The 27,138-nt window shown below is 28.6% G+C and overlaps 1 protein-coding gene across 2 annotated transcripts; it reads right to left on the minus strand.

Annotated features, from left to right (window-relative positions):
* Nucleotides 1–25,679, minus strand: LOC106690104 (death-associated inhibitor of apoptosis 1). 2 transcript variants are annotated; one of them, XM_024362123.2, is made up of 7 exons: nucleotides 25,440–25,679; nucleotides 23,489–23,993; nucleotides 17,782–18,009; nucleotides 16,906–17,075; nucleotides 13,310–13,407; nucleotides 11,027–11,150; nucleotides 1–6,552 (listed from the first exon to the last, which is right to left on the minus strand). In XM_024362123.2, the coding sequence occupies exons 2-7, from the start codon at nucleotides 23,925–23,927 to the stop codon at nucleotides 6,430–6,432; spliced, it is 1,182 nt and encodes a 393-aa protein (XP_024217891.1). In that variant the 5' UTR covers nucleotides 23,928–23,993; nucleotides 25,440–25,679; the 3' UTR covers nucleotides 1–6,429. The 2 variants fall into 2 exon arrangements, with proteins under 2 accessions (XP_024217891.1, XP_014290877.1); XM_014435391.3 differs by having other exon boundaries at nucleotides 25,143–25,678.
* Between the last annotated feature and the right edge of the window lie 1,459 nt (nucleotides 25,680–27,138).

Here is a 27,138-nt window from a genome sequence, read left to right on the forward strand (position 1 = left end):
TCGGAGGCTTGAAAGATCCTGAAGTCTCCGGGTATGATTTTTATAAATAACTAATTACGTAATAAAAGGAAGAAACAAAATGTAGGATATTATAGGGAAAATACGCGAGGTTTAGTTTGCACAATAGATTGAAACTGATAAAGTGGATAATTTAGTATTAAAAAGATTAACCGGCTCAAAATCGTTTCTATTGACAGCCTGAGAGGAATTAAAATAATCTGGGCAGGTACTTAAACAAATGACTGATTAGCAATCGTAGTTATAGCAAAACTAAAGATAAACTTTTAATCGTTCAACTGAAGATAAAAATTAATGCATTGATTAAAATTTAAAATTATGGTTTTACTAAGTACAAGCAGATTAGGAAAATATTGGTCCACTAATATTGGGACTAGTATTGGGACCCTTGGGACCAGGGTGGGACGGGTCCCCTTCATCCCATTTTGGAGGCTTCACAAACAATATCATTTGATTCGATTCCTTCTTTCGCTTCCCACATTTCAAAAAGCAGGTATTTATTAGGAATTAATTTTAAAATTCTGGGTTTAAGACATTTATTTTTACCCATCCAAGTAACATTATTAGTGCCGGAGAAAAAAAGAAATGCGAATTTTGGTGAGGTCATTGAGGAACAACAGAACCTAAACCACTTTCATTAAAAACAAACTATTTCTAAATTTATGAAAAATCAAACTATAATTAGCTATCTATTCAAAGCTCATCTTACGAAATGTAATCCTCCTATTATGTAAAGAAATGTTTCGGAAGAAAAGTGACATCGCATTGGAACCATCCCGATGAGCAAGTTAGATATTAGTGGACCAATATTTTCCTAATCTGCTTGTACTTAGTAAAACCATAATTTTAAATTTTAATCAATGCATTAATTTTTATCTTCAGTTGAACGATTAAAAGTTTATCTTTAGTTTTGCTATAACTATACACCCTGGTCCCAACGCTTCTAGCTGAGCCACAGATGGTCATTAAAACATTAATCAGAATATCACAAAATATCCATTTATAGTCTAGGGTTTATTATTCAAATTAGTACTTATTAGACCAGTAAAATAAAAAACAGTGGTTTAATATAGTTCCAAGGATCATAGCGTGGAGACCTGGGACATTGATTCCAAATCTCAAAGATCTTGTCTCCACATTGGATGAGAAAAGTTTCGTAAATATCGTATGTGTAATAATGGTCTAATTTTTTTTTACATTAATTTTCTATGTGAATCATCTAAGTGATTTTTGTTTGCAAAGAAAGTTGACACCTTGGATTTCCGAATCATTATCTTATTACAATCCATTAACACCTAACCTACTTACATAATATGCTGTTGCAAATTTCACTTATCTCACAAATTTTCCATGTTTTTTTTGAACATATACATTTCCTTGTTTTAACAAAACTAAAACCCAATACGTCATCCCTAAAAATCTCATTATAAATTAAAAGCGATTATTGGTAGCGGTTTACCTAACGATTTTCAAAGTTAAAGTTTTGCTGGGACTATCTGGTTCCCTAATGTGTTCTTTTTCCGATTATTTCCACCGCCTGCATAGACATCTTTTAAATCCTAAGTTTCTTTTCCCTATGGAACTTCTATCAATACATTCGTATTTTTTTTTTCTTTTTATATCTTAAATTTATCAGTAACATTGTGCTTTAACATCTTGAGCTTGTTTTAAAATTTGCCGTTTTTAAAAAATATGTTTAGGAGTAGATATTGTCTAGAGGATTATCCTGTTTCTGATGTACTTCTTCCTAACTAGAATTTGTGAGTTGTTAAAATCAAACTTATGTTAAAATTTGATACTGTATACTTTAAATTTTTACTATTTCTAGAGTTAGTATTATATCTTTACAATTATGGAAATATAATTTACAAATTAAATTTGGTTCGTTCATATTAGACAATCATTTAAAAAAATTTAACACTTTTCCCTGATATGTACCATGGACTTCAACAGAAGGTTTAAGTATTATTTACTCAAGATATGGAATTTTTTTTTTAAATCACATTTGATTAATTTTATTTCTTAGAGTAACAATTTTCTGTTAATATATTATTGTTTTTAATTATTCAATGTGGGCTTTATGTTTTATAAGGTATTTTGTTAAATTAATTTCGCTCCCTAACTAATCACAGCAATTTCAGTTACATTTTTAACCACAGAACCATAGTAGCGGGACATGCCTAGTACATGATGGAAAGAAGTGTCAAGTTCTCATAACGAAAGAAAGAAAGAAGGAACTGTCAAGTTCCCAAAAGGAACCAGCATAAACTCAAGATCCCACTACGAGAAGAGTGGTAAAACATACCTTAAAAATCTCTATAAAAATTGATTTGTTTAAAGACTAATTGTGGTTATCAGAGCTAGAGGAACATTCACTAAATATAATTAATGAACTGCTTTTACAATGAACTAGTAATTTTTATTATAAAGTGAAAGTCAATATTTTCTTTTCTTGATTATTTGCTTTTTTTTAAAGGTTACTACTACTATTCCTTTTATGTAAGCATAAACATGCTCATGATAATCCCGAACTGAGATATTTCACTTTTTCATGAAAATTTCAAGGGATGCAATACTTTTCACAAGCGGTTTAGTAGGAAGTTCGGAATAACTGAACCAAATCAAGAGGTCACACAAGTGAACAGGCTCAACATGAAACGAAACAGCCAAATTCTTGTTATAATATAGACTTGGTTCATTATATCCAGTTCAGAGAAAAATTATTCTTTATAGGGGCATTCCTTAATGTTTTGGTACTTCAAATTTATTTTATATTGCAACTACTTTCCAAATGGTGGTCATTTCTAGGTTCGACAATAATTTTTAGAGTTCACATTCATGACTGGTATACTGAATTAATCAACATTGGATTATCGTAGGCCTTTCAAATAAGCGTTCAGCAGATTTTGGCCTACAAATTTGATTCCTTTTAGACAACCAACATGTTTCTGTTAATCCATATGAGGCTAAAGTTATGAATTATGAACAAAATTAAATATTTACCGGGCTATTCCATAATGAAGAAACTATTTCTCAACCTGTTTTGTGTGTGTGTCAGTAAGGATATCTATACTCTTAGATAATAGTAAATATCAATGGTAAGTGATTTGCCCTTTAAAAAAATTATTTTTGTTTTTAAGTTTTTCAAAATTTTCAGCTGCAACATCTATGTAGGAGGCCAGTTTAAAAATTTAAAAATTCAACATATAAAAGTTCTCTTTGGACTCAAACTCTGCTATAAATTTCAATTCTTGAGCAGGTCTAAAAAATTGTAAATTGCAATATCTCTGTATGATGACCATTTAAAATTTCTAAAATACAGTACATAAAAAGATTTTTAAGGCATCAAACTGCATTGTGAATTGAAATTTTTAGGTTCAACTCTAAGTATAAGAAAGTGTAAATGATAAGAGGAAAAAGTATTTCTGTCTATATTTATCAATCTGTTTTATCCTTTTGGAGCTGAATCCAAAATCATATATTTAAATTGGATTTAGATGTCTATATTTTGAATTTTCAAGTTGTTAGCCGTTATCCCTAACTGGAAACTCGATCCTTTTTTAACTTAGGACGTGGGTATTCTCATTTCAATGAAACTTTTTTATGGCGATATTTTTTTGGTGCCTGTCACCATTGGAGCGGAGAAAAATAAATATTTTTGGAAATTGTTTATACTATAGTATTCCGGGCTTTGATTATTTTATGGTTATTATACACTCATCAATTTGTTTTTCATTAACAACAAAATATTGTTGATCATATTAAATGAGTTTGAATGTATGACAATTATAAAAACCAAGACACTTCTAGTAAAGTAGACCATATATATATTGGAAAAATTAATAATCAAAGATATTTTTTTTGTCCCACTCACAAAAATACTTAATAATTCCTCACAATTATATCTAAATCCATCATTAATACAGAAAGCAAAATTTCCACTCTTCCAACCCACATCATATCTTTTAGATTTTAAGGAAGAAGTAGTTTTAAATAAAAAAACTTCTAGAATTTTGTATTTTATATTTCCGGTTGTAATTTGGTTACATAGGTACTTTAACTATTTTGTGCAGTTTAGAACCCACTGCTAAGTTGCATGCACATTGGTGGAGTTATGTTGAAGTTATTAAAACTAAGGGGGAAAAAAAAGGGAAGAAAATTGAGACAAACTATCTTCACATTATGGTATTCTCCCAAATTCTGGGGAGGGTCAGATGGGTTCAATATTCACCTGAATAATTTTCGTTATCTCCTAAAGATCTTAACATGGAATCAACCAATTGGCTACCATTCTACTTGTTGTAAGTAAATGATTTAGAAGCAAGAAAACACTGAATATTGTTACTTTACATAAAAGGCCCTTCAGTATCTAATTGAGATATATAGAGGAATACTTGGCTTTAGGTTAATGTTTCTGACTGAAAGTTGCGAAAGATAAAGCACAATTTCACATCAATATAAATGTTGATTGCTTCCGTATTGTATATGTAGAATCAGATAGAAAACATTTAAGACACACTCCAACTTAAACCTTTTTCAAGTAAACTCAGATACTGAAAATTCAGGGAAGAAAGCTTTGAGTGTCATAAGGATTTGACTTACAAAAACCCAAAGGTAAAATTGTGGTTTTTAGGAAAGTATTTGGGCTATGATTTAACAAACATTGTCATGATTTGCTCATTTAATCTGGACATCAAAACTAAGATGCATAGGAATTTTAAAGCCTATAGTTCCACCTAGGAAGACTTATTTTAGAAATTCTGTATGCTCTTACAAAATTGAATGAGTAGTTCTTTTAAATAGGGGGAAACGAAAAAACAATAATTTATAAATCCAGAAGACCCTAAAGTATGTAAAAATCATCCAGATCTTAAAAAACGTTCAAACTGATTACTATTCTTCTAAGAAATACAAGTCAAGTAAGTAAAATTATATTTCCTTAACTTTTTTTTCACAACTAATTCAATCAACTACAGCATCATTAAAAAGAAAAATATTTAATTTTTATTTTGGGGCAATCAAAGAAATTTATTCGGCAAATTAATTAAAATATATTAAACATTGATCAGGTATCACTTCTACAAAAACAAGAATTTGAAAATAAGATCCATTAACAATTCTATTCATTTCTTCAAAACATCACTATATCATTCCATTATACAAAAAATTATAAATATAAATTAATGATGGTTACTTGTGTTGTTCAGTGAATATTAATATTTTTATTATATATTTTTTTGCATCACTACCCAGTGAACAACTAAATATATCTTATAAAAAGATTTAACAAAACTAATTTTTAATCACACTATTTATACGTGTAGTTGCATAGTGCAAATTAAAGACGTTATGACATGTTTAAATGAAAAAGTAAATTATAGCTCCTAGCTTTGGTTTTGATATAAATAAAAGAAATTGTTTATAAAGCAAGTACATTTATAAAAGGATTATGTATGAGTAATTTAAATAGGTAAAAGTTACAGTGAGAAAAAAATTAAACAATCAGATTTACTTCTATTGGAAAGATCTAAATGCAAGTTGACAATTGATTTCACATAATATTAGATATTTTGACTGGTTCATTCACTCAAGAGAATGAACCAGTATTTATTTATATTGGATCTATAAGGACAAAACATGAAAATGAGTTTTCCCTTCTTTATACGACACAATTACCCCTAAATGAGGTACACAGTTGACTGATTCGAAATAAGAAATCTGGCAACTGACCGACTGATAAGATCTTCCCATAAAAAGCCAACAAGTCAATAGCCTTTCCTAGTGACTATCACACTACACTTGGCCACTATTAATTGAGGTTTAAGGTTATTCCTCATTGAATTTAATGAAGTGTGTAAGTAAAATTATGACAAACTTTACAAATGTATAAAATTTGTAATATTTTATCTTATTACAAAACAGATTTTAAAAATAAAACAAAATAATACTACTATAAACAATTTTTAATACATTTGTATAATTATCATTATTATTACTAACAATAAAAGACAAGCTTCTTGAGGCATAGAGCTATGGCTAGATTATTTTCATAACTTTGCTGATAAAAATTTAATCTTCCAACAGTAACATAACATTTACTTCTGAGCACAAGGAGCTGAGAACTTTTCTTATAAACAGGTTAAACATAAATAAAATAAAATATAATCTACTTAAATTAAAATTTTTGATACTTCAACCTGTTTCTTTTTTATATTACATAAATTAACTCGACAAAAACTCATTGCAAACAAACACATATTTTTGGTATAAGGGAGATTATATTCTTAAAATTACAATGCAATAAAAATAATCCAGCCATACATCCTGCAACCTTTAAGAATGTTTTTCTTGTGTACACTTTCTTGTGTCAACTCTCTTTTGACTAGAGATTGAATGTTTCTCCACTGGTCCTCAGGAAACAAATGCTCGAAAAAATGCAGTCACAGGTTTCCGACATATTGCGCAAGTTGATAGAGAAAGAGCACATTTGACGCAAGCCATCATATGACCACAGGGAAGAAAAACTGCTCCAACCTGTGAAATAAAGCAAATGGAATATAAATTATTATTATTAAATATAAAGTTGTTTAAAAGCTACTAAAAATGGAATATAAAACTACGGGAAAAATAAATTTACGGAAAAACTAAAGGAGAAATAAATTTACTTTCATTTTCTAGGTGATAAATAATATGTAATCCTGCAGTCCTCACCTAGCTCAAATAGTCCTCCTTGTTAATACATTTAATTAAATTGAGCTATAATGATTTAATTAATTAATGATATTCTTTTATAAGCATTTACCAGCATCAAAAATAACAATAATAAATAATACAATTGATTTTTGGGGAGAAATAGAAGTGCTGAGAAAGATTCTTAAACAAATAGGATCAAAATGGTCTAAGGCCAGCGATGACCAGAGCTCTCATAGAAAAATACGATGTTCGGCTGAAAAGGATAAAATTTTAATACAAAATGAATGCCTATTGTTTATAAAGATAAGGTGAATGTTCATTTGATACACAACACAGTCAGGACAGTTCTCAATCAGATTTCCAAAAATTAAGGGCTCAAGACAGGCAGCAGCTCATGTTGAAAGTAAATATGGTTCGGTAGCCAATGCACTTTAATGTTTATTTCCAAAACAAAAACAGGAGATAATCATGTTGATATCAACCCCATTCATAACAAAAAATAATTGAAACAAAATTAATTTAAGAGCTGTGTCAAGTAATCGATACTTCCTTCAATACCAAAAAGTACTAATTTTGGAGAGTAGAAGAGAGCACCACCAAGTAAAATCCCACCGCAGCACCTACAACCTATATGATGACCCATAGCAAAAAAAATAATACTTCATACAATGACCTAACTGCTTCCATAAGTAGATGATATGGTTATTGCAGAACAAATACTTTAAGTAGTGAAAAATGAATTAACAATATGAAAATTTTGGTTTTAAGAAAGAAGTTCACCTACTAAATTTTTTGGAATGTACAATTTTCAAACAATCACAACTTTGTCTAATCTTGGGTCAAAACTAAAACATACTCTTGATAAAGAGGAGATAAAAGCTGTTTGTGTATGCTAACACTAAGAATGGACTACAATCACGGGAGCAATTTTAGTCTCTACAAGGCTTTAATTGGACAAGTTGCTATATAAGCAAGCGAGATATTGATGATTATTGAAGGCACCTGTAGAACAAATTGATAGGATTAGAAGGAAAATCTTAAGACCAATAATAGATCCATTTAACAGTTCACTCAAATATAACATATGTGTTAACGCCATAATATAGTTACGTTGTAAATAGTATTTTTAGTATTTAGTTTTATAGTTTTAGTTATATAGTTTTATTAGTATTTAATTTGGTTACATTTATTTTTATTTGTATTGTTTTATTTAGATTTAGTTGTTTGAAAAGAAGAATGTGTGATTGTGTTTGTTTGTAATAATGAGTAATAAAGACAGTTGCTAGAGGTGATCATTATTGCGTCACCTAGCTACGGACCGACCATCTTAGTTTTTTAGAGCAGTTGCGACTAATTAGTGGTCCTGATAGCGTCCTCAGCAGCTCTGTCTGCGTTTGGTTGATAATAGTTTGGACATTTTTAGTGAGTCATTACAGTTCGGAACCAGACCTTTTCTGCGTTTCTGGCCCTTGAGTGCAATATGAGTTGTTGCTAATCAATAATTAATAAAAACAACTAGACCCTGTCTGCCCTCAATGAGTGCCAGTGTAGCCATCTTAGCTTTTGGGACATCGACTGTTTGTAAGCCATTACAAGCACCAACTTTGGACCAGTTTGAGAGTTGCAGCGGAGTATTTAGCAATGGACCTTCTACCTCCACATCTCGACAAGCAGAATATCTTCCTCTGACCTATCGGAGTGGATTAACCGTCGACCAGTATTTATTTTACATATTATTTGTTTATTTGTAAATTAGTTAATTTTATTTTAATTTTCATAATTTCATAATTTATCTGACTATTTTATTTTTATCTGAAAGGCCTTTTTTTTATTTTTACTTGTATATTTTGTTTATGTCAGTTTTTAATTTTTTTTTTTACCATGTATAAATTGAACCAAATAAATGTTTAATCTGAGCCAGTTTGTTTTTTGTTCATTTTTAAAGCCTTCCAACAAAAAGACATAGTCGATTTGAGGTAGCTTTAACAATATGCTTAAGGCTCAGGAAGGCAGAAGATATTAGGTCAAGAAGACATTATGCAGATGTTCTGATGGACGATTTGGGGAAAAATGGAATTTACCATATTGCATACTTCTGAAATGGATAACTGAGAAAAAGTGTACAGTAGTGTGTGCTAGGTCCAACTGTTACCATAACAATGAATGGAATAAAAATACTAATAATCTGATTAAGAACCCTAGTATCTGACCAAAGAGGCTATAGTTATTATCAACAATGTTATAGCTCAATTTTTATAAAAATATGTCGATGGAATAATGTTACATTATATTATTCATGTTAAGTTCAAAGAGTATAAGTTACATTTTTAAAAAAATCCAATGTCTCCATTAATGAATTTATTTCTATTATTCAAATATGTGTACTAACAATACAAATAATACCCAACTATTCTTTTGAAACAATTCATCATTGAAGATTTCGGTATAAGTCAATACTATACTACGATCATCTGGGAGAAATGAACTAAATATAAAAAAAAAAAAAAATCAAGCAAATGTCATTCATCTCTCTTATAGTACAAGAACCCAAGAAGGATAAAAAGGATATTATTTCATCCCCAATTCCTTATTACTTAAATGAAAACAATGCATAATTGCTAGCCAAAATTGATGAGTCTGCTAAGTCTTTATAGGTAGGGGAAATAAAAAATGGCAGCTGTTTCAAAATGTTAAAAAAAATAATTTTTCATTCAGAGCTGTATATCTTTAAACTATCAACAACACAAGAAAATCTAAGAGAACATTATTTAAAGTAGAGTAAATATGATAAAATATAAGCCCTAATAGAGCTGTTTACGTTCAATAGTTCCCGAGATATAGCTTTCGAAATAGCAACATTTCATAATAAAATGCACAGAAAAATCATAAGTTAGTGAATTTATATTGAGAAATCTATACCTCAATCAAAAACCATTGGATGTACAGATATTGATTACCGCTCAAATTAAAGCTAGTTTAATGTACTATAAAGTGGTTTATGACGTTTATGTTCATAGGAGTAGTAGTTTTTATGATATTTGCACAAATGAATTGCTTTATAGCGGTTTGACAAAATTTCATGTGCAAAAATTATGTTCATATGCGAATATCATAAAAATACTTCCCCAACAAAGATACATGACATAAACTACTTTGTAGTACATTAAACTAGCTTTAATTTGAGTGGTAATCGACATCTGTACTTCAAATGTTTTTGAGATATATTTTTCAAATTCAAAAATTTAATCCGAACAACTAGAAATTATCATTTTGTGAATTTATTTAGTTAAATATCATTAAAACACTCCTACACCTGGCAGATCATCAATTTAGACTAGTAATTATACTTAGTTTTCATTAAAGTAATCAAAAAATGGGATGCAATAACTGCCTTTTTTTTCTCCCTGGCTCTCATACTATTAGTATTTATAAAAATAGACAAATCTTTAACCCTTTGCACTATGTTATTCCCAACAATGTTTCATGTGATACATGAAATTTAGATCTAAAGTCACTATTAAGGTGCTCACTTGATATCTTTCATAGCTGTTGCATATCTTAAACATATTTTTTTTTCTCACATTCACTGGCCACGTAGAGATCTCTCAATAGTTTGCATTTTTGCCAAGAATGCCAACTACAAGTTACCCTGTAGTTTTAAAATTTATATAACTTTATAGTTATATAAATTTAATAAAATCATATTTCACAATAAATATAAAAAATAGCATTGTAGCTGCACTAATATGGAAGTAAAAAAACTAAACTACTAAAACTCATAGCGAGTCCTCATCAAGGTAACAACAAAAACTACAAATTATTGTATATTGCCAGTCATGTGTTAATAATACATAGGTACAATAGTAACTAATACAGTACTGGAGTTGTTGCTGTACTATATATGTCACAAGGCTGAGTGCAAAGAGTTAGAATACTATTTTTTTTTTAATTTTAATCTCTTTTACGTATCATTATGCTGATAGCTGTCAATAATTATCTATTTATAAACATATTTTCTAATTATGGGTTAAAATAAACAACATACTTAAATATACCACAATTAATTATTTAAAGCAATAAAATAAATATACTATTTAGTTCAGTTAAACAAAAAGAAGTGATTGATATTATAATTTTTAATCATAAGCTTTTGTACAACATCGAAACCTCAACAAACTCAAAACATCGTTCATGTGTTAAAGAGTCTTGCTTTAATTAATCATGCTCTCTACATAAAGGGCTTAAAACAAAAAAAGAATTTTGCTGTTAAGGAATCATGAAGCATATAAGTATTATATGATAAAAAGGAACTCACTTCTTCAGTGTAACAAATCTTGCAGAGAAGGACATCTGAGCTTCCTCTTGAACTACTCCGAGATCCTATACCTGAAGAGGAACTTTCTGCACTGCTCTCTTCATCATTCCTCTCATTGATGGACCTGCAGATGTACAAACATAATTTAGTGTAACATATAATACTTTGTTCATTAAAATCATTAATGTTAATATTACAGAATATAAAAAAACTGTGTACAGCTAAACTGGACATCATTAAGAGTCTCATATATATTAAGAGTTATGAGCTATGTAAATTCATACATTAAAAAAAAAAAAAAAGATTCCCTGTACTGCTACAACCAATGAAGGGTTAGGAGTTCAGCAATTTGTAAGGAAGTCGTAAACCTTCAACAAAGGCTGTGCAAAGAGGTGATTTGTTAAAGATCACGCTCAACTGCCAGGTCTTTACCCCCAATAGAGGGTACCCATTTTATGGCTGATTCATCGAAACAAATAATACATAACAACACCCAGCCCAGGTGATTGCACAGTACCTTACTTACTTAGCTACCCCGCTCCCAATTGGTATTTAAAAAGTAATATAAAATAATCAGCCATGATAGTTCAACAACATGTTCTTTAACAATGCCTTAATCATTACATGAATAATTTAAAACCAATTTTCTATCCCATTTTGTTGAGAATTATTGCATATGTATTGACGTAAATACACTCCTTATGATTTAAATTAATTTTTATAAATATTTCGTGGCTCTTCCCCCACCTTTAACAAAACTAAAATTATGGATAATTACATTGTCCATTCATATGTTATTTTTCATTAATTAAAATATTATATGTGTACAATACTTCTATTATTATACTTCACCATCACACTGATACTGAATTTTAGTGTGATGACAAGATAATATTTCAATTAATAACAAAATATACAATATACCGATTTTTGAAAAGAAAATGCAACTAATGTTATATCATATAATTGATAAGTTTAGTGATCCTGAAGATGAGAAAAGAGCCATGAAACGTTGATCAAAAAGAAATAATAGGGGTATTCATGATTTTTAGCTTAACATGTTAAAGCGTGTTAAATGGAGAAACTTATGTTAATTGGAGAAATATTTCCTTATTTTAGAATGTTAAAATGATATAACATATAACATGGTTGAGAGTCTGTTACTAAGGTCTGTTGAATGGAGAATGTCATCACGCAATAGACCAGCTGAGCTCATCATAATTTTGTTTGTTGTCGTAGTAACAAGCAATGTAGTATTATACATATTACTTGCTCGTAGTTTGTATTAGTATTGTTTTGGATGATTTTGTAATTAATAAAGCAATAAATGACAATAATAATAACAATGTAATGACAGTTGTCAATTACATCATCTTGATTCTCTTCCTCACAAGTTAGAAGGATCAACAAGGCACTCAGTGGCCAAAAATTCACACAACTTCCATTTTTCAGTCAATTAACTTTAATCGAAACTTAAAAGAAAACAATAACATAAAATCTGGATTATCTCTCTTTAAAATTTTAAATGAAATAACATGAAGTTTTGGGGGTCATTTACCATTTAACATGACTTTAAATAGGGCTGCTCACAATCTTTTACTTATAACATTTAACATGGTAAAACATTTAACACATCATGAATACCCCTAATGTATTACTTATTAATACATCTTATGTTTTCACGTAAATACCAAATACAATAAGTTCACCTTCCAGTGATGAAAAAATGTTTCGAAAAATTTATTTAGAAGCATATTTATTTCATTATTGGTCTTTGAAAATAATAGATAAGGAACTTTCTTAGGGGATAAAATTAATATTACCTAACAGACCTGGAAAAGTTGGCTAAATGATACATTAATGAACCAAGGAATTCTACACAACTTTGAATTCAACAATTTCAAATTTCATGAAAATGTTTACAAAGTCAATATTATACATTATGAAACTAAAATTGGCTTTAAGGAGCAGAGCTTTGAGCTCAAGTTTTATTTTCCTTTCATTTTTGTTTGAAAAATAAATGAAAAAAGATCTGTTTCATTACCTCAAAACTCCGAAAAGAATGGAGTTTTACATCAACTTAATTCAAGTACAGATTTTCAACCATTTAACTTGATTTGAGGGACTGTAGGGCATTGCAGAAGTTTGAATGGTCCTATGGATAGGATGAATGAAATTCATTCCTTCTTTTATGGTATTGTTTTGTCTAGAAATAAACACTCTACATTCCTTTCAATAAAGGAACCCTTAAAGTAAATTACAAATACAATCATGAAAACTTACTTGTGACTTTCTACACAAGGAGTGAAGGTTTGAATTTTCTCCAATTCTCCTGTACTGCTGCTTAAGCTTAAACCATTGAGATGAGCAGATTTTAAATCCTATAACAATACATTTAACTACATTATTCTTCAAGAGAAAAATACAACAATAAAAAGCCTATCAATTAAGGAATTAAATAATTAACCAGAACAGTTTATCCAGTGCATTTACATACATATTACAATAAGAGGAACTAACAGTTCCAGACTTTAATATATTATAACATAACTTTATATTAGTTATAGTATATGTAATATATTATAACATATCTTCATATTAGTTATAGTATATGTAATATATTATAACTAATATATTAAATTCAGATTAGGGCACCAGGAAATTTAAATGGAACTAGCAAGGAGAGTTTATATGGTGTGTTTTTCTGATTCCACAATGAAAAAACCATCACATGTCCAACGATCTCTTTTAATGGCCTCCAGGAGCTAAGCAAATAATAAAACACACAGTAAATGTTTTATTTTTAGTACCCAAAATTATATCCGATTTGAATTTAGCATATCAAAAAACCATTATGTTGAAAATATCAAGTATACAAATTTGTTTTTATTCTCAGAGGGTTTTAAATTCTTGAAGCTATGAAAATCATGTCTGCTTTTGCAGTTTTGACCTCATCTCCAGTATTTCTGATTTTTATGTCTTTGGATTAGAGAATGAGAAGAATGTCTTCTTTTCATCCATATAAATATACATTGCATTATCTTAGGCATGAGTAAAAATTGTGATTATAAAATTGAGATTTTTACCGATAAACTTAGGTCTAGAACAGGTAGAAAAAGCCTTAAAATGAAACTTAGTTTAAGAACATTTACCATCATTTCCAATTTGAATTGAAAAAATTAACATTCCCGGATTATAGGAGGTTAGATTACTTGCATCTTCAAATATATTTTAAGGGTCCTACAGGTTGGCCAAAATGATGAGTAAAAAAAATTTATTTATTTATTTTTTTTTTTTATAAAAAAAATTAAAATCAGTAAAGCTAGTTTATTAAATAATGTAAACATTTAAAAAAAATATATTTGACTAAAAATCAATTTATTTTAATCTTAGTATTTTTCCTGTGATCTACTCTTAAAAACAAATATTTTGATGGAAGACCTATGTCTATCTCATATTCCAAACTTGAGATAAACAATAAAGTAGTTTCTAACCTTCTGGGACCTATCGGATGTAACAGTTAGACATATATGAATATATTTTCAGTAAAAAAAAAAAAAATAACTATTTCTCCAAAAGTTAAGAGCTATAACAACCTAATTCTAAGAAATAAGTTGTATATATTTCAAATAGTACATATAGAAATATATATTTTTGATTAAAAAAGTAGAATAATAATTTTAGGTATAATTTGTTAGTAACTTTCTATTCTTTTTTAATTAACATTTTATAATCCAGATACCAATAATGTGAAATTTGAAATATGAACTTAAAATCCTCAGTCGCTGCAGCAGTGATAATTTAACTTACTTAATTGCATTTACACAAACTTGTGTGTGCTAACCTAAACATGTTTATAAACAGTAATAAGAGTTTTTATAAATTTTATTTTAAAACATAAGCCCTTGAACATTTAATTGCTGAAAGCAATTGTATTATAGAACATAAAATGATGGCGCACCAACAGGAATATTACAGTGAGAAAGTACGAACAATCTGCGAGCAGGTCAACTGTCAATTGACCTAATAAGCAGTTGATCTTTGAGTGACATATTCGATTTCATTTCCATGCCGTGTAAATGTGAAAACTTGTTACAAAAATTTTTAACAAAAATAAGAACTAATAATAGGGAAGGAAATCCATAAATGTATATAAAAAAAATTACATAAGTTAATTAAGGCCTGTAATGCCAAACTCCAACAAGTTTAAGTTTCCAAATTTAAAAAGAAAACTGAATAATTTGAATTTCTAAGAAAACATTTTTCTTTTTTTTTTAATTGATAAATGGGTTAATAAACAAGTATTAGAGATCTTGATGTTGTGCCTTCTAAATTTTAGGATCCTCGGTAATTTGACATTTTGTGTTTGGCTTAGTCAATTTTAGCATTCAAACTAACTGAAACAACTAGGAAAATATTGTTTTAAATTTTGTTAATAACATCAAATAAACTTGGCATTACAAAAATTAATTTAGAAAAAAAGTGTACAATTTTGTTTTAATAAAACAGTTGTTTTCAGAAAGTCTGGATGTTTTGAAATAAAATTTGGTCTTGAAGGGGTTTAATCATGATTTAATTTTAAGTTTAAGTTTAAATTTTAGTTTTAAATTTAAGTTGAATCATTTATAGCTTTCAAAAACTAAAGAAAGCCTACGAAAATAGATTTTGATATTTTTAAATTGAAGGATTTACAGCATTTTATATTCTCGTATTCTTAATTTTACTATTATTATTTAGTCACCCAATCATAAACTAGAATCTTGGAGTATTTTTTCATTTTCTTTCAATTAAAAATATTGTTTCTGAATAGAATTTTTGCAATTAAGAAAGGAAAATTGATAGTATGAATTCAACATATTGATAAATTTAACAATAGTAACATTGACATAAATAATGATAATAAAGTATTATATAATACTATCATAAAATATAAGATGATATTTTATGATGGCTTGTTTTCCGTTATGGATAGCACCGAGCATATTTTGATGCTGCCTAACCAATACTGCAACATTCTTTTTTTTAAAATAACTTTTTAACGACTGTAAAACATACAAAAAATTTGTTATCTTAAACACATTAAGTTAACTGCAAATCAGCCATACAAATTGAAAAAAAAATTAAAAAGCAATCAGAAATAGAAACTATATGAGTAGACCTACAACTCAATTTTATATATTTAATATGTATGTATTTACAAAGGATAAATAAAATCTAAATGTAACAAAAAACAAGTAAAGACCAAGCAAAAAATAGTAATAACATGTTGATATTAATCTTATCAGTATACATTCCATCAACTAGCTAATGATAGTTGCTTATATCACTGTTATATACACTATTTCAAAAGGAAAATATCACTTAGTGCAAACGGTGAACCCTAAGCAACTAGTGGTTTTTGTAGAATTTTTATAATTTAAGTTACCGGGTAGGATATTATTTGTGCATATTTCAATATTTAATTCATGATTAATTATATATCATATCAAATGTAGACAAAAAAGCTAGTAATAGAGCTAACAGAAATGATATGATCTCCTCCAGCATTTAGGGAACATTAACTACAAGAAATATCGAGATCCTACCAAGACTTGTTTAATTTCTGTAAGTCTCTTTATCTTCTTTTTGCAATTTTCGGTATTCACAGCTATTCCAATGAAATCAACACAACCACCAGCATTAATTACTTAAATTTTCCAACAAAAACTGAGTTTGTTTTGGAGGAGTGACAATGCTGAAAACATGTATTCAGATACAAGTAGCTGTACCCAAAAATATACTTCCAAAACATATGAGTTTTCAGCACCAGTTTGTTGGTTGGTCTTTACATGCTTTTAACTTAAAATTAGAAATAACAAACCATAATTTGTATTGCTCACCTCTTCAGCTTTTTTGCCGCATACTTCTTCAACAAATGCTTTTCCTTTAAGCGTCAAGACAAAGGGACATTTAGAGAACCACCTAGCATGTTCAACCCAAGGTTCATCTGTCTCTTCCCAGTCTTTCAAACCTCCTCCACAATGATAGCATATTGTCTGGTCACCTTTTCCTGTAATAATTTAATTATTAACTAAATGTGGTACAAAGGTGATATTAAATAATTACCACAAATAAATAAAAACCTAAACTTAATACAAGGAAGGGTACATTAATTGTAACAAAAATACACTTCTTGTATTGACGCAATATTATTACTAAACAACAAAATAGTGAAATATACATTAAAAAAGAAGAGACAACTCAGATAAATCTGACGTAATCAGAGACTAAGCTCGGCAGACTATGACTGGGCATTTTCCTTGGTGGAGGGTCTCAAATTACCTGGTTATGAACAGTATTGAGTTTGAAAACCCACCTGAATTACGAAATTTTTATTTCCAAGAGTTAAACTGAATCTTGACAATCCAACTTTGGTTGAAGTGTCTGCTCTTTGGTATCTAGGCAAATAATCTGGGGTCAAAAAAGAACTAATAGTCCTACATGCCTAATTAATTTCCCCATCTGTTTGAGTAGAATTGAAGGTTTGAGTGAGGTGGTAGTAGAATAGCATACAGTATGGTCGGAATGTCAAGGGTTGCTCCATTTAAAAAACATTTGAGGTCTTTAAGAACAGTGTATCAATCACAGTCAGAAAAAATCTTAAAACCTAAATAAAAACCAACTGAAGATCTAACTTGACAAAATGACAATAATTTAACTCTTGACTAATAATTTAACATCTTATAATACACTATATTTATAAAATTACAACTAACCTGTGTAGAAGAAACCTGCTTCACTAAGCACTTTAGGTTTTAATTTCAGAGATATAGGCCAAGTATCATAGGACCGCAACCTCGCATCAATAGTAGCATAGTCTGGAAATGAAGGTGGCCTAGTCTTCAAAAAGTTAGGGCTTTCCAATAGTTTGGGATTCTCAGGAAGAGCCGTTGAATCTCCACAGCTCTGAATTTGTAGACTAAAAGGTCCACAAGTATCAAAACCTTAAAAAAAACAATCTTAAATTAGAGTTTTAATAGAAAAAAATGATAATATAACAAAGAACTACTGACTCTAGTATAACTACTAACATGCAATGAGCAAAAAGAAATACTGAAAAAACTGCTTAAAAGTAAAATTGTGCTCTAAGATGATTATTTAATTTTATCACATAACTACATGCAATTCGTGATGATTATGTTATAGAGCCCAGAATGAAAGGGTAACTACTAAAAAAATGTTTTTTAGTTAGAACAAAAATTGGATGAAGACCCAGTTCTACATAGAAGTCTCCAGGATGTTTCTCAAACCAGCAGATCCTAAAGTGGGTGCTTCCAGCATAATCAGCTAAGGATGCACAAGTGCACACTTTCTCAAAACATTACAAACAAAAAAAATTAAAATAGCAAGTATTTATAGCATTTCAGCATATGCTTTGCAGATTTTATTTCTTTTCCAACTTATTCAACCACTTTAAGGATAATTGTACCATTTTTTTTTTTTTTTATTTAAAAAAAAGCTCAACAAGGGTGCTACAAAATTTGTTGTAACTCTGGGTGAAAGAACTTTTTTTTAGAACTTTGGGGTGATAGAAAAGAGATAAATTTTGAACTGTATCCCTTTCATTCTGGATTAGCAATAAATGTAAACTATAATATGCATAAACTGATAAAAATAAAAATATTTGTATATTAAGTTTTCTAAAATTGTAATACATATTATCATTAAATTAATACATCTTGTGAGAAATTATAAGTACTATAATAAAAATATAAGACATAATAAAATACACCAACATTTTCTTGGAAAAGTTCAGTTATGATAAATACATGATAACATAAAGGTTTATAATCTAAATAAGGTTAGGCCAAGAGTATAAGTTACATATTTAAAAATAGTTGTAATATTCCAAGAAGTTATATTGACATTTGAATATTATTTTAGAATATACACTAATTATTTAAAGCAGAATGATGTTAGATGGCTTTAGTGAAGCATACAGTGGTTGTTATCAGGTCCTGAAGTCACTGTGCTTTGTGTTTAGAATAAGATTTGAAATATTTTTGTCAGACAGATGTCTCCGCAGTAATGGTGACAGTTTATAATGATATAAAGAAATACTTTTGTTTGCCATTAAAATGAACAGTAAATAATAATTACCAACCAAGAATCAATCTTCTAAGCCCACTGAAGAAGGTTTTTTACCATATTTAAATCTGATAAATTCAGGTTTAAAATAATTCACATATTGGTCATAACTTAGGACATTGATCTGTCAGTTCTTCATTAATAACTTTTTCAATGATCTGTTTATAATTATAATTCTGTTCAACAATTTTAGAATTCAAACCTATTTTCAGTTGCTGTAACATCATTACTGAATCGTATTTATCAGTCAGTTAAAGGTCATCAAAGACTAGCTCATCTTTTTTAAATCTAATATTTTCTGGGGAACTCCATCCTTAGAACTCCACAGTCCAATTTCTTCATTTATTGATGTATAAATTTCTTAATACAGAAGCAACCATGTAACATCAGCAAAAACATTAAGCAGTATAATAATCAGATCAATTCTTACTTTTAGATTTCAGGAGAATTTTCATGATGAAATTAATTTCATGATGGGAAGTATCTGAAATTTTAACCCTTCAATCATTTGAATTTCTTTCTGAATCTAATTCTTTTGAGATATAGTGGATTTATTATATATGGATTATTCACAATACATTCCTGAAGGTATCTTCACATCCAGATCATTAGCCGGCACATATTCTACTAATAACCATGTGTATAATATGGATTTATTGTAATACATTTTTTCATCAGTACCTAAAAGGAGTTTATTATTAAATTTAATATTTTTGGTGTCTATAACAAACATTGCTCATTGCTCAAAATGATGTGATTGAATTAGGAGCTGCTGACTAGATCACTGATTAAAGTAAGACATTGCCTTTTAATCATCAAGTAAGTACAACTTGGTAATTCCTTTTTTTGCATATAGATTTATTTTTCTCTATTAGTTCATGAGTCATTGTTCAATTTTAGTTCAATTAAAAGAACAATATTATGAATAAATCTTTTTTTTTATTCTCACTTTTACCAAGGTAGTGAGTATTTAATAAGAAGAATTTATACACATTAACGTCATTATGTCCATCAAAACTTTAGCCTGTGATGGGAAACAGTTAGTTATAAATAAAACTAAAACTCAATTGTCCTAGATACAATTGTTATTAATAAATGAACCATTTAAAATAATCATTAAACAATTAAAATTTAAAATTTAGCCATAATTGTATTTATAAATAATTTCTACCCAGCTCTGCTTTTCACAATATTTTTTATTGCAACTTTTTAGACCATGAATCAAGTGGATTTTTTTCTGGTTTGTTAGGGGTAATCATTTAAAATATTGTAATTGCATATAACTATTAAACAAGAAAAAAATATTTAATTAACATAATACTAATCTAAAATGGTATAAACAAATTTTCTAAAAAATACACATTGTTTTAGTGTTAATAAGACATAGGTACATAAGAATACAAAGCAAACTCATGTAATTAAAGATTCCATACCATAAATCAAACCAGCAATAACAATTAAATACATATAAACCAGAACAACATGAGATTATATGTAAGAAACTGTATTTAAATATTCTAGTTATCGTTTTAGTAGATAAGTAAAGTTAAAATGTTACAGAACATTATATCAAAATAACTAAACATTTTAAATTAATACTTTTTTAACTTTTATTCCACAAAACACTTGTAAAAAAAAAAAAAAGCCACACTAAAAATTTAAAACATTCATGAGAAAAGACCAATTGAAATCCAGGGAATAACATCATCTGAGTATTATATTCTTTATCTAGTTGAAACTTTTAAAGATCGGTTGCTCAAATATTTCAATGTGCTTTTCATAATAAACATCCACATATTTAAACCTCCCTTAACCCGCATATAAAAAGCTTAAAGAAAAAGTATTTTCTTGGCAGTAATTTATATATATGTAAAGTTGTTAAGGTCTAACTTTTAGACAGAAATATTTTTTTTTTTTTAATTATTGGCAAAGGAACAGCCATTAATTTTGACTTTTATTTATTTAGTTAGTTATTTTATTTAGATAAAATAAAAAAATATGAAAAATAATCCATTTCTATTTTCATTCATTTATTTTTTTAAAGACAAAGGAATAAGATGTTTATGTTTGATCAGATCAAGAAATACTATTAGGTACTCATGGACGAGTGTTACAAGATGGTTAATACCCCTTTCTATTCTTCTATTATGCCTAACTATGTATCATTGAGTAGAAAGAGCCCAATTCAATCCCATCACACCTCCTACTCCAGTATCCTCTCTCATGTTATGTAAATTTCCATGGCAGGGTCAAAGATTGAAAAAAAAGAAGTGTAAAAGTACATATAACGAACAAAACTACCATAATTCTGTAGTTTATTTTTAACTTGGGAGCAGTATTACTCCCTTACCAACAGGCCTACAAAAAATAATATACTTTGTATCTTCCAAAAATGTTTTCCTTAATAAATAATATCAGATCCCCTATAAATAATGAAAAGGTTTCATTTGACCATTTACAACGTTAAAAATACTGTTCCTACACCTATTCTCTGGATTGTTAGTTAAATTATGTACAAATAATAAGCTATTTTACTCAAGATATTTTAAAATTAGTAAACAAATAACCATCAGTTAAATGGGAATTTATTAATCAAGAAAACAAATTTGCATACTTAAGTATTCTCTATCATGTTAGATATACAAGTATAATTAACCAAAGTAGTACATTAAATATAACAACAAATGACAAATAAATCAACTACATATTTTATTTTGAAAAATTAAGCTTCACAATACAAAAAAAAATCTTATTTTTTTTTTATGAATGATAATTATAATTTTTGAAAGATAATTTGTATTTCATATAAAATATGAAACAAGTTTCTTTCACATACTGAGTAAATATGAAAAAATAAATTTTATCTGGCTTAAACGACTAGGTCAATGAATACAACCAGCAAATCATGTTAATTTAACTTAATAAATTATTTAATTAATTGTAAATATAAAAGCATTTCAACTACTACTAACTAATGCACAATATGCCTACCTTTTTAAAAATAGAATATGAGAGAATATTTTTCAGCTACTAATAATTCATAAAGCTTTATTTTTTCAAAAAATATTATAAATTTTGTATGCAGGCCAAAAGATATGTGATTTTTTTGATAAAGTTAGGAGAGCTAATGTTCATCACTGACTGACACTCTTAATATAGAGAACCGCATTAAGAAATAGTGGCTAATAATAATTTTACTATCAATAAAACATTACGTAATCCTTGAATTAAAGAGCAAGTTACGATTGAGCAGTTAAAAAATATATAGGTTAGGTTATATAGGTATTAGACATTTCGGATTATACTTCTGATGCGGGTTATAACCTGAGGCCATAAACCGATTAGTATTCATGAAATTTGAGAACCAGACCTCAACTGAAAAGGATCTGTTGGGGATTTATTAATCTCTTGAGAGAACATATCCAAAGGAAATTGACAGCATGCGATCCAATTAAACCAGTAATAATAATAATATAGTAAAATCTTCAGTAACAGAAATATAGTTTGGGAGGTCTAATACATAAGCATTAAAAATTGTTTTTTTAAGAGGAGCATTTTAAACAATCGTGTAGCATTTACAGATTGATAGCAACCTAGGAGAAATATTCCCAAGTTGTCAGCTAAAAAAGAATTCTCAAAACTTGTTCAATATTGAGCAAATGTTTAGCGAAAATAAATAGATAAAAAGATTTGACTAGTTAAGATATTTTAGTATTGGAAGACATTTATGGGTCAAAATGTTAATAGGTGCAAATAATCAAGGTTAATGCTCAAAACAAGGATTTCACATTACAAAGGCCTACAAGGACAAACTTTAGAACTTGTTTTATAAGAATTTTAAAAATGTATGCTATGAATCCAATAATTATTTTTTCAGAAAAATTAAATTAATTTTATAAATAATTAAAAGTATTTTCTTAAAATTAAAGTCAATAATAAGTTTAAATTCATATATAAGAAAATATGGAGAAAAAAAAAATTAAATTATAATTACATTTTTTCATTAAAAAAATTAAGAGTATACACACAGTAGTACAAACAATTTTTGTAACACAAAGAGTGATTATTCTTACATTTTAGACGGAATTAAAAAAATTAAATTTCTAGGAGCCTCAGCCCAAAAACAGTTAATTTTGAAATGTTTTAACCTCAATGTTAAATTAGTTTTATGCCATGCTTTTCTAAAAGTTTCTACATAAAGCAGGAAGGAATTTACACAATAAAATATGTCTGAATAAAAAATAAAAGAAGTGTCATATTTACAGCATTTTTTTGTTAATTGGTAAATGAAAAAAATAAGTGCTGTAGAGAAAACAGGGCAAAATTATCACATACCAGAATTACTATCAGAAGAATGGTCATCATCATCATTTCCTAAAGGAATGTTTCCAACAGGTTCTTTATTTAAAAATGGGCATCCACTGGACCAACGAGCATGGTCATTCATTGGATCATCTCCAGGCCTCCAATTACCAATTTCAATACCACAGAATACACAACGCACTTTATCATCTTGTCTCAAGTAATAAAACCCGGCCAAGGCCAATTTTTTGGATTCAAGGAAGTTGACTGGCCAGTTTTTAAATGTTTTGAGTCGTTCTGACTCTTTTCTAAGATTAACAGATTCCTCAATAGTATTCCACTCTCTGTGTGAAGTGCCTGCCACATTTTCGTGTAACCTCTCAAAATTTTCAATATGATTTAGCATATCAGTCACTCTATCTGTTGTGTTGTATCCTCCTCGAACGGAAACAGTTTCTTGTTCAGTTGACATCTTAGAACTTGGAAGGTTATAAAAAGACGAGGGGAGCCTACAACTTTTAAAGAGTGAACCTACTGCCTAGAAAAAAAGAAAACAGAGAAGTGTAGCAGGTAGAATATTAATATCAACGTTTTTAAATTGTAAATTTACAAATCAACCGCTATTTACTATAGAATGAAAACTGTTATACAACTTGTAATTTAGTAGATGTCTTATCCAGCAAAAGAAAACCAAACTAAATTTGATAATAAAACACTTTAAAAAAAAAACAAGATTAACAAAAACGTTTAATATAATTATCAGACTAAAAAATTCTGTAACTATTGTCTTAATTAAATAAAAATCAACAAAACAAATTGTGAATATTATACATCATCTAAATATCCGTAATATATGTAATTCTTTTTATAGTGAGCGAGTTAATTCTAAAAGTTCAAGAATATTTTAATGCTTATCAAACCACCAAAATTGATTTTAATCTTCATTTCCTGTCGAGTAATGAACAATGTGGCTTAGGTAAAAATTTAATAACATTATATGAAAATTTGATTAACTAATATTCCCTTCGGATAGGACTAACGAATAAAATAAACTGATTGATGTATAATATAAAGCCCATTAAAATGTGGTAACAGAATCAATTAAATGATAGCAAGCATATGCTAACAATCAGATCAGTAAAGAAACTATTAAACATTTAACAATTATGTGTTGAATCACAGTACTCCATTGATATTTATGAATTAGAAAAAAGTCTAAAATAATGGCACAAGCAACTAAACCTCTTAAAACCGTTAACTTATCTTACAACTTACTATCAGCAAGTTAGGTCAGAATAGTTATGATGGTCGGTTTATTCAATGAACAAATAAAAATTACTGATGATTGGTGTTGAAAAACGAAAAAATCAATTAGGAACAAGGGATCTAAAAAGCAAGAATTAAATGAAAGATTTTACTTACAATGTTAACCTAATATCAAATAGAAACTCAGAAAATTAATAATGAAAAGTTAATATTAAATGAATTTTTAGGTTATATTGAAACATGTATTCTTTTGATAAAAATCGGTTCCAAGAGACACTTATCAGTATTTATCTTTTAAAAAAATAGAGAAATGTTAAAGGTTAACACTTCTATAATTCGAAAACCAAATAATAATTGAGTATTTTATATAAGACATTATTTCTTATTAATATTCTAAATATAATATGGAGGATTAACTTACATTATGTGAGGTCAACGGATATGAAACAGCTAAATCCAGAGGGGTATTAATCGTTCGTCAGAAGAAATAAAATTTGTCACACAATCGAAACAATTTTGATTCCTACGGATAAAACTAATTTCTGAACGGAATATTACGGTAAATAAACACAGGAATCCGACTTCAGCCTAGAGAATGGAGGACGACCTACCCGAATGGCAAGTTGCCAACAGAACAACACTGAAGGAGCAATCAATAATGATGCAATAGACTTCAACTCGGGAACAAATTAATGATTCTACGAAACCACGCACCTACCAGAACGGATGTTTAAATTGTAGGCGCAAAGAGGATCGTTCTTATTTATGAATAATCAGAAAAGCGCCCAGTTGTCTCGTGAAGGTTGGCAGCGTCAACGCACAGCGCCCTCTGTCAGATCCAAACTAACTCCTTTTTGGAATTCGTCCGCCCTGTTGCCACACCGAGCGTGAGAAACTGAATCAGACTCTACTTACAGCTCGCTTTCCAGTTATGACCTCAGTCTTAAGGACAATGTACTCTTTATCTAATATAAATAACATTTTTCAAAGAAACAATTTATCATCTGTTTGACAATTCATACTGATTTCGAAAACAAAAATCTTATTTTCACACTTTAACTCCATAAGAATAACAATATACAGAAAGCTTCCACCTGCAATTTATTTTTATTTCCGAAAGGACAATTACCTACATATAATTTTTTTTACAAATTGATTCTCTAGTTTTAGAAGTATCACTGTAATTATTGGAAATGAAGATATTTTCAACCATGCGAACTAAGTGTTGTGTTTTATCTGGATTACTCGAAACGTATTTTTAACGCTTATGCCATTTCGAGAATAAAATATTCAATCGTTTAATAAGATTTTCTTAAGAGGAAATCTAGTACTATTTGAGTAGAACTATTGGTTTCAGCTTTGGTTAATTTTTTAATCTAAAATAAGAAACAAAGAACTAGAAAAACAAAAAAATTAAATTGTTCGATGAACCTTCAAAATACTTATATTCTGCTCAAAAGCACCTATTACACTTTAATAGTTAAAATGAAAGGATTTTACTACAATTATCCAGAAAATAGTGGAAACTATATTCAATTAAAAAAAAAATTTTTTATAAAACTTTTAAAGACACGATGAAGTTGGTTCCTTCACAAGTTATTAAAATAAAAAGATTGTTTGGTTAAATTTAATTTCGAAAAATTCTAATCTAATTGTAAAATTTAGTACAAGATAGATTAATACTTCTTCCACTGCAATCTCGCAATGCCCAACCAAATCCGTTTTAACTTAAGCTTCCCAATCAAATACCGGTAAACACACTTTGATCTTAGCCAATAGGCCGAGAAGCGATCACCACCAGCCGGAATGTCCCTCACATTCTTTGTAAGCCCCCGGCTATAGAGCCACAAAATGTAAAAACCGCCTTCAGCGGACCATGTTTTGCTGATCTTATAATGCCGTAAGGCAAAACAAGAAAAATTGTAAATAAATGTATTGTATATTATTTTTATTGTAATAATATAATCCGTATTGTATATACATATTTATTAATAAAGGAGGTTTAGAAAATAAAAAAACCGGTAAACACCCATGGGGATTTAAAAAATATGGTTTCTTTCGTGACTGTCATTAGAGCCGTACCAATTAGTAGTTTTTAAAATGTTATAATGATCATATATCACCTTTACTTTTAAAACAAATTGAATTACAATTAAAGTTGTGAATTTTAATAAATAATGTTTGGAAAAATAGGATAAAACCAAAATATATTTTAACATTTCCTAAGGATTTGGAGGACTTATTTTCGAAAGGAATGCAGTACGCGATGTTTTCATTCTTTGGTCCCCGGAGCGCTTAGCAGCCCTACCGATCTCAACCACCTTCATATAAACTGAGATGATATAGTTTCACTGAAACTGAGAAAAAAAAATTCTGAAGATGTCCAAGCGTAAAATGTTCCTTAGAATTCACTTAAC

The sequence above is a fragment of the Halyomorpha halys genome, unplaced genomic scaffold (assembly GCF_000696795.3).
Source record: "Halyomorpha halys isolate HHAL.00 unplaced genomic scaffold, Hhal_1.1 Scaffold1578.1, whole genome shotgun sequence".
NCBI classification, from domain to species: domain Eukaryota; kingdom Metazoa; phylum Arthropoda; class Insecta; order Hemiptera; family Pentatomidae; genus Halyomorpha; species Halyomorpha halys.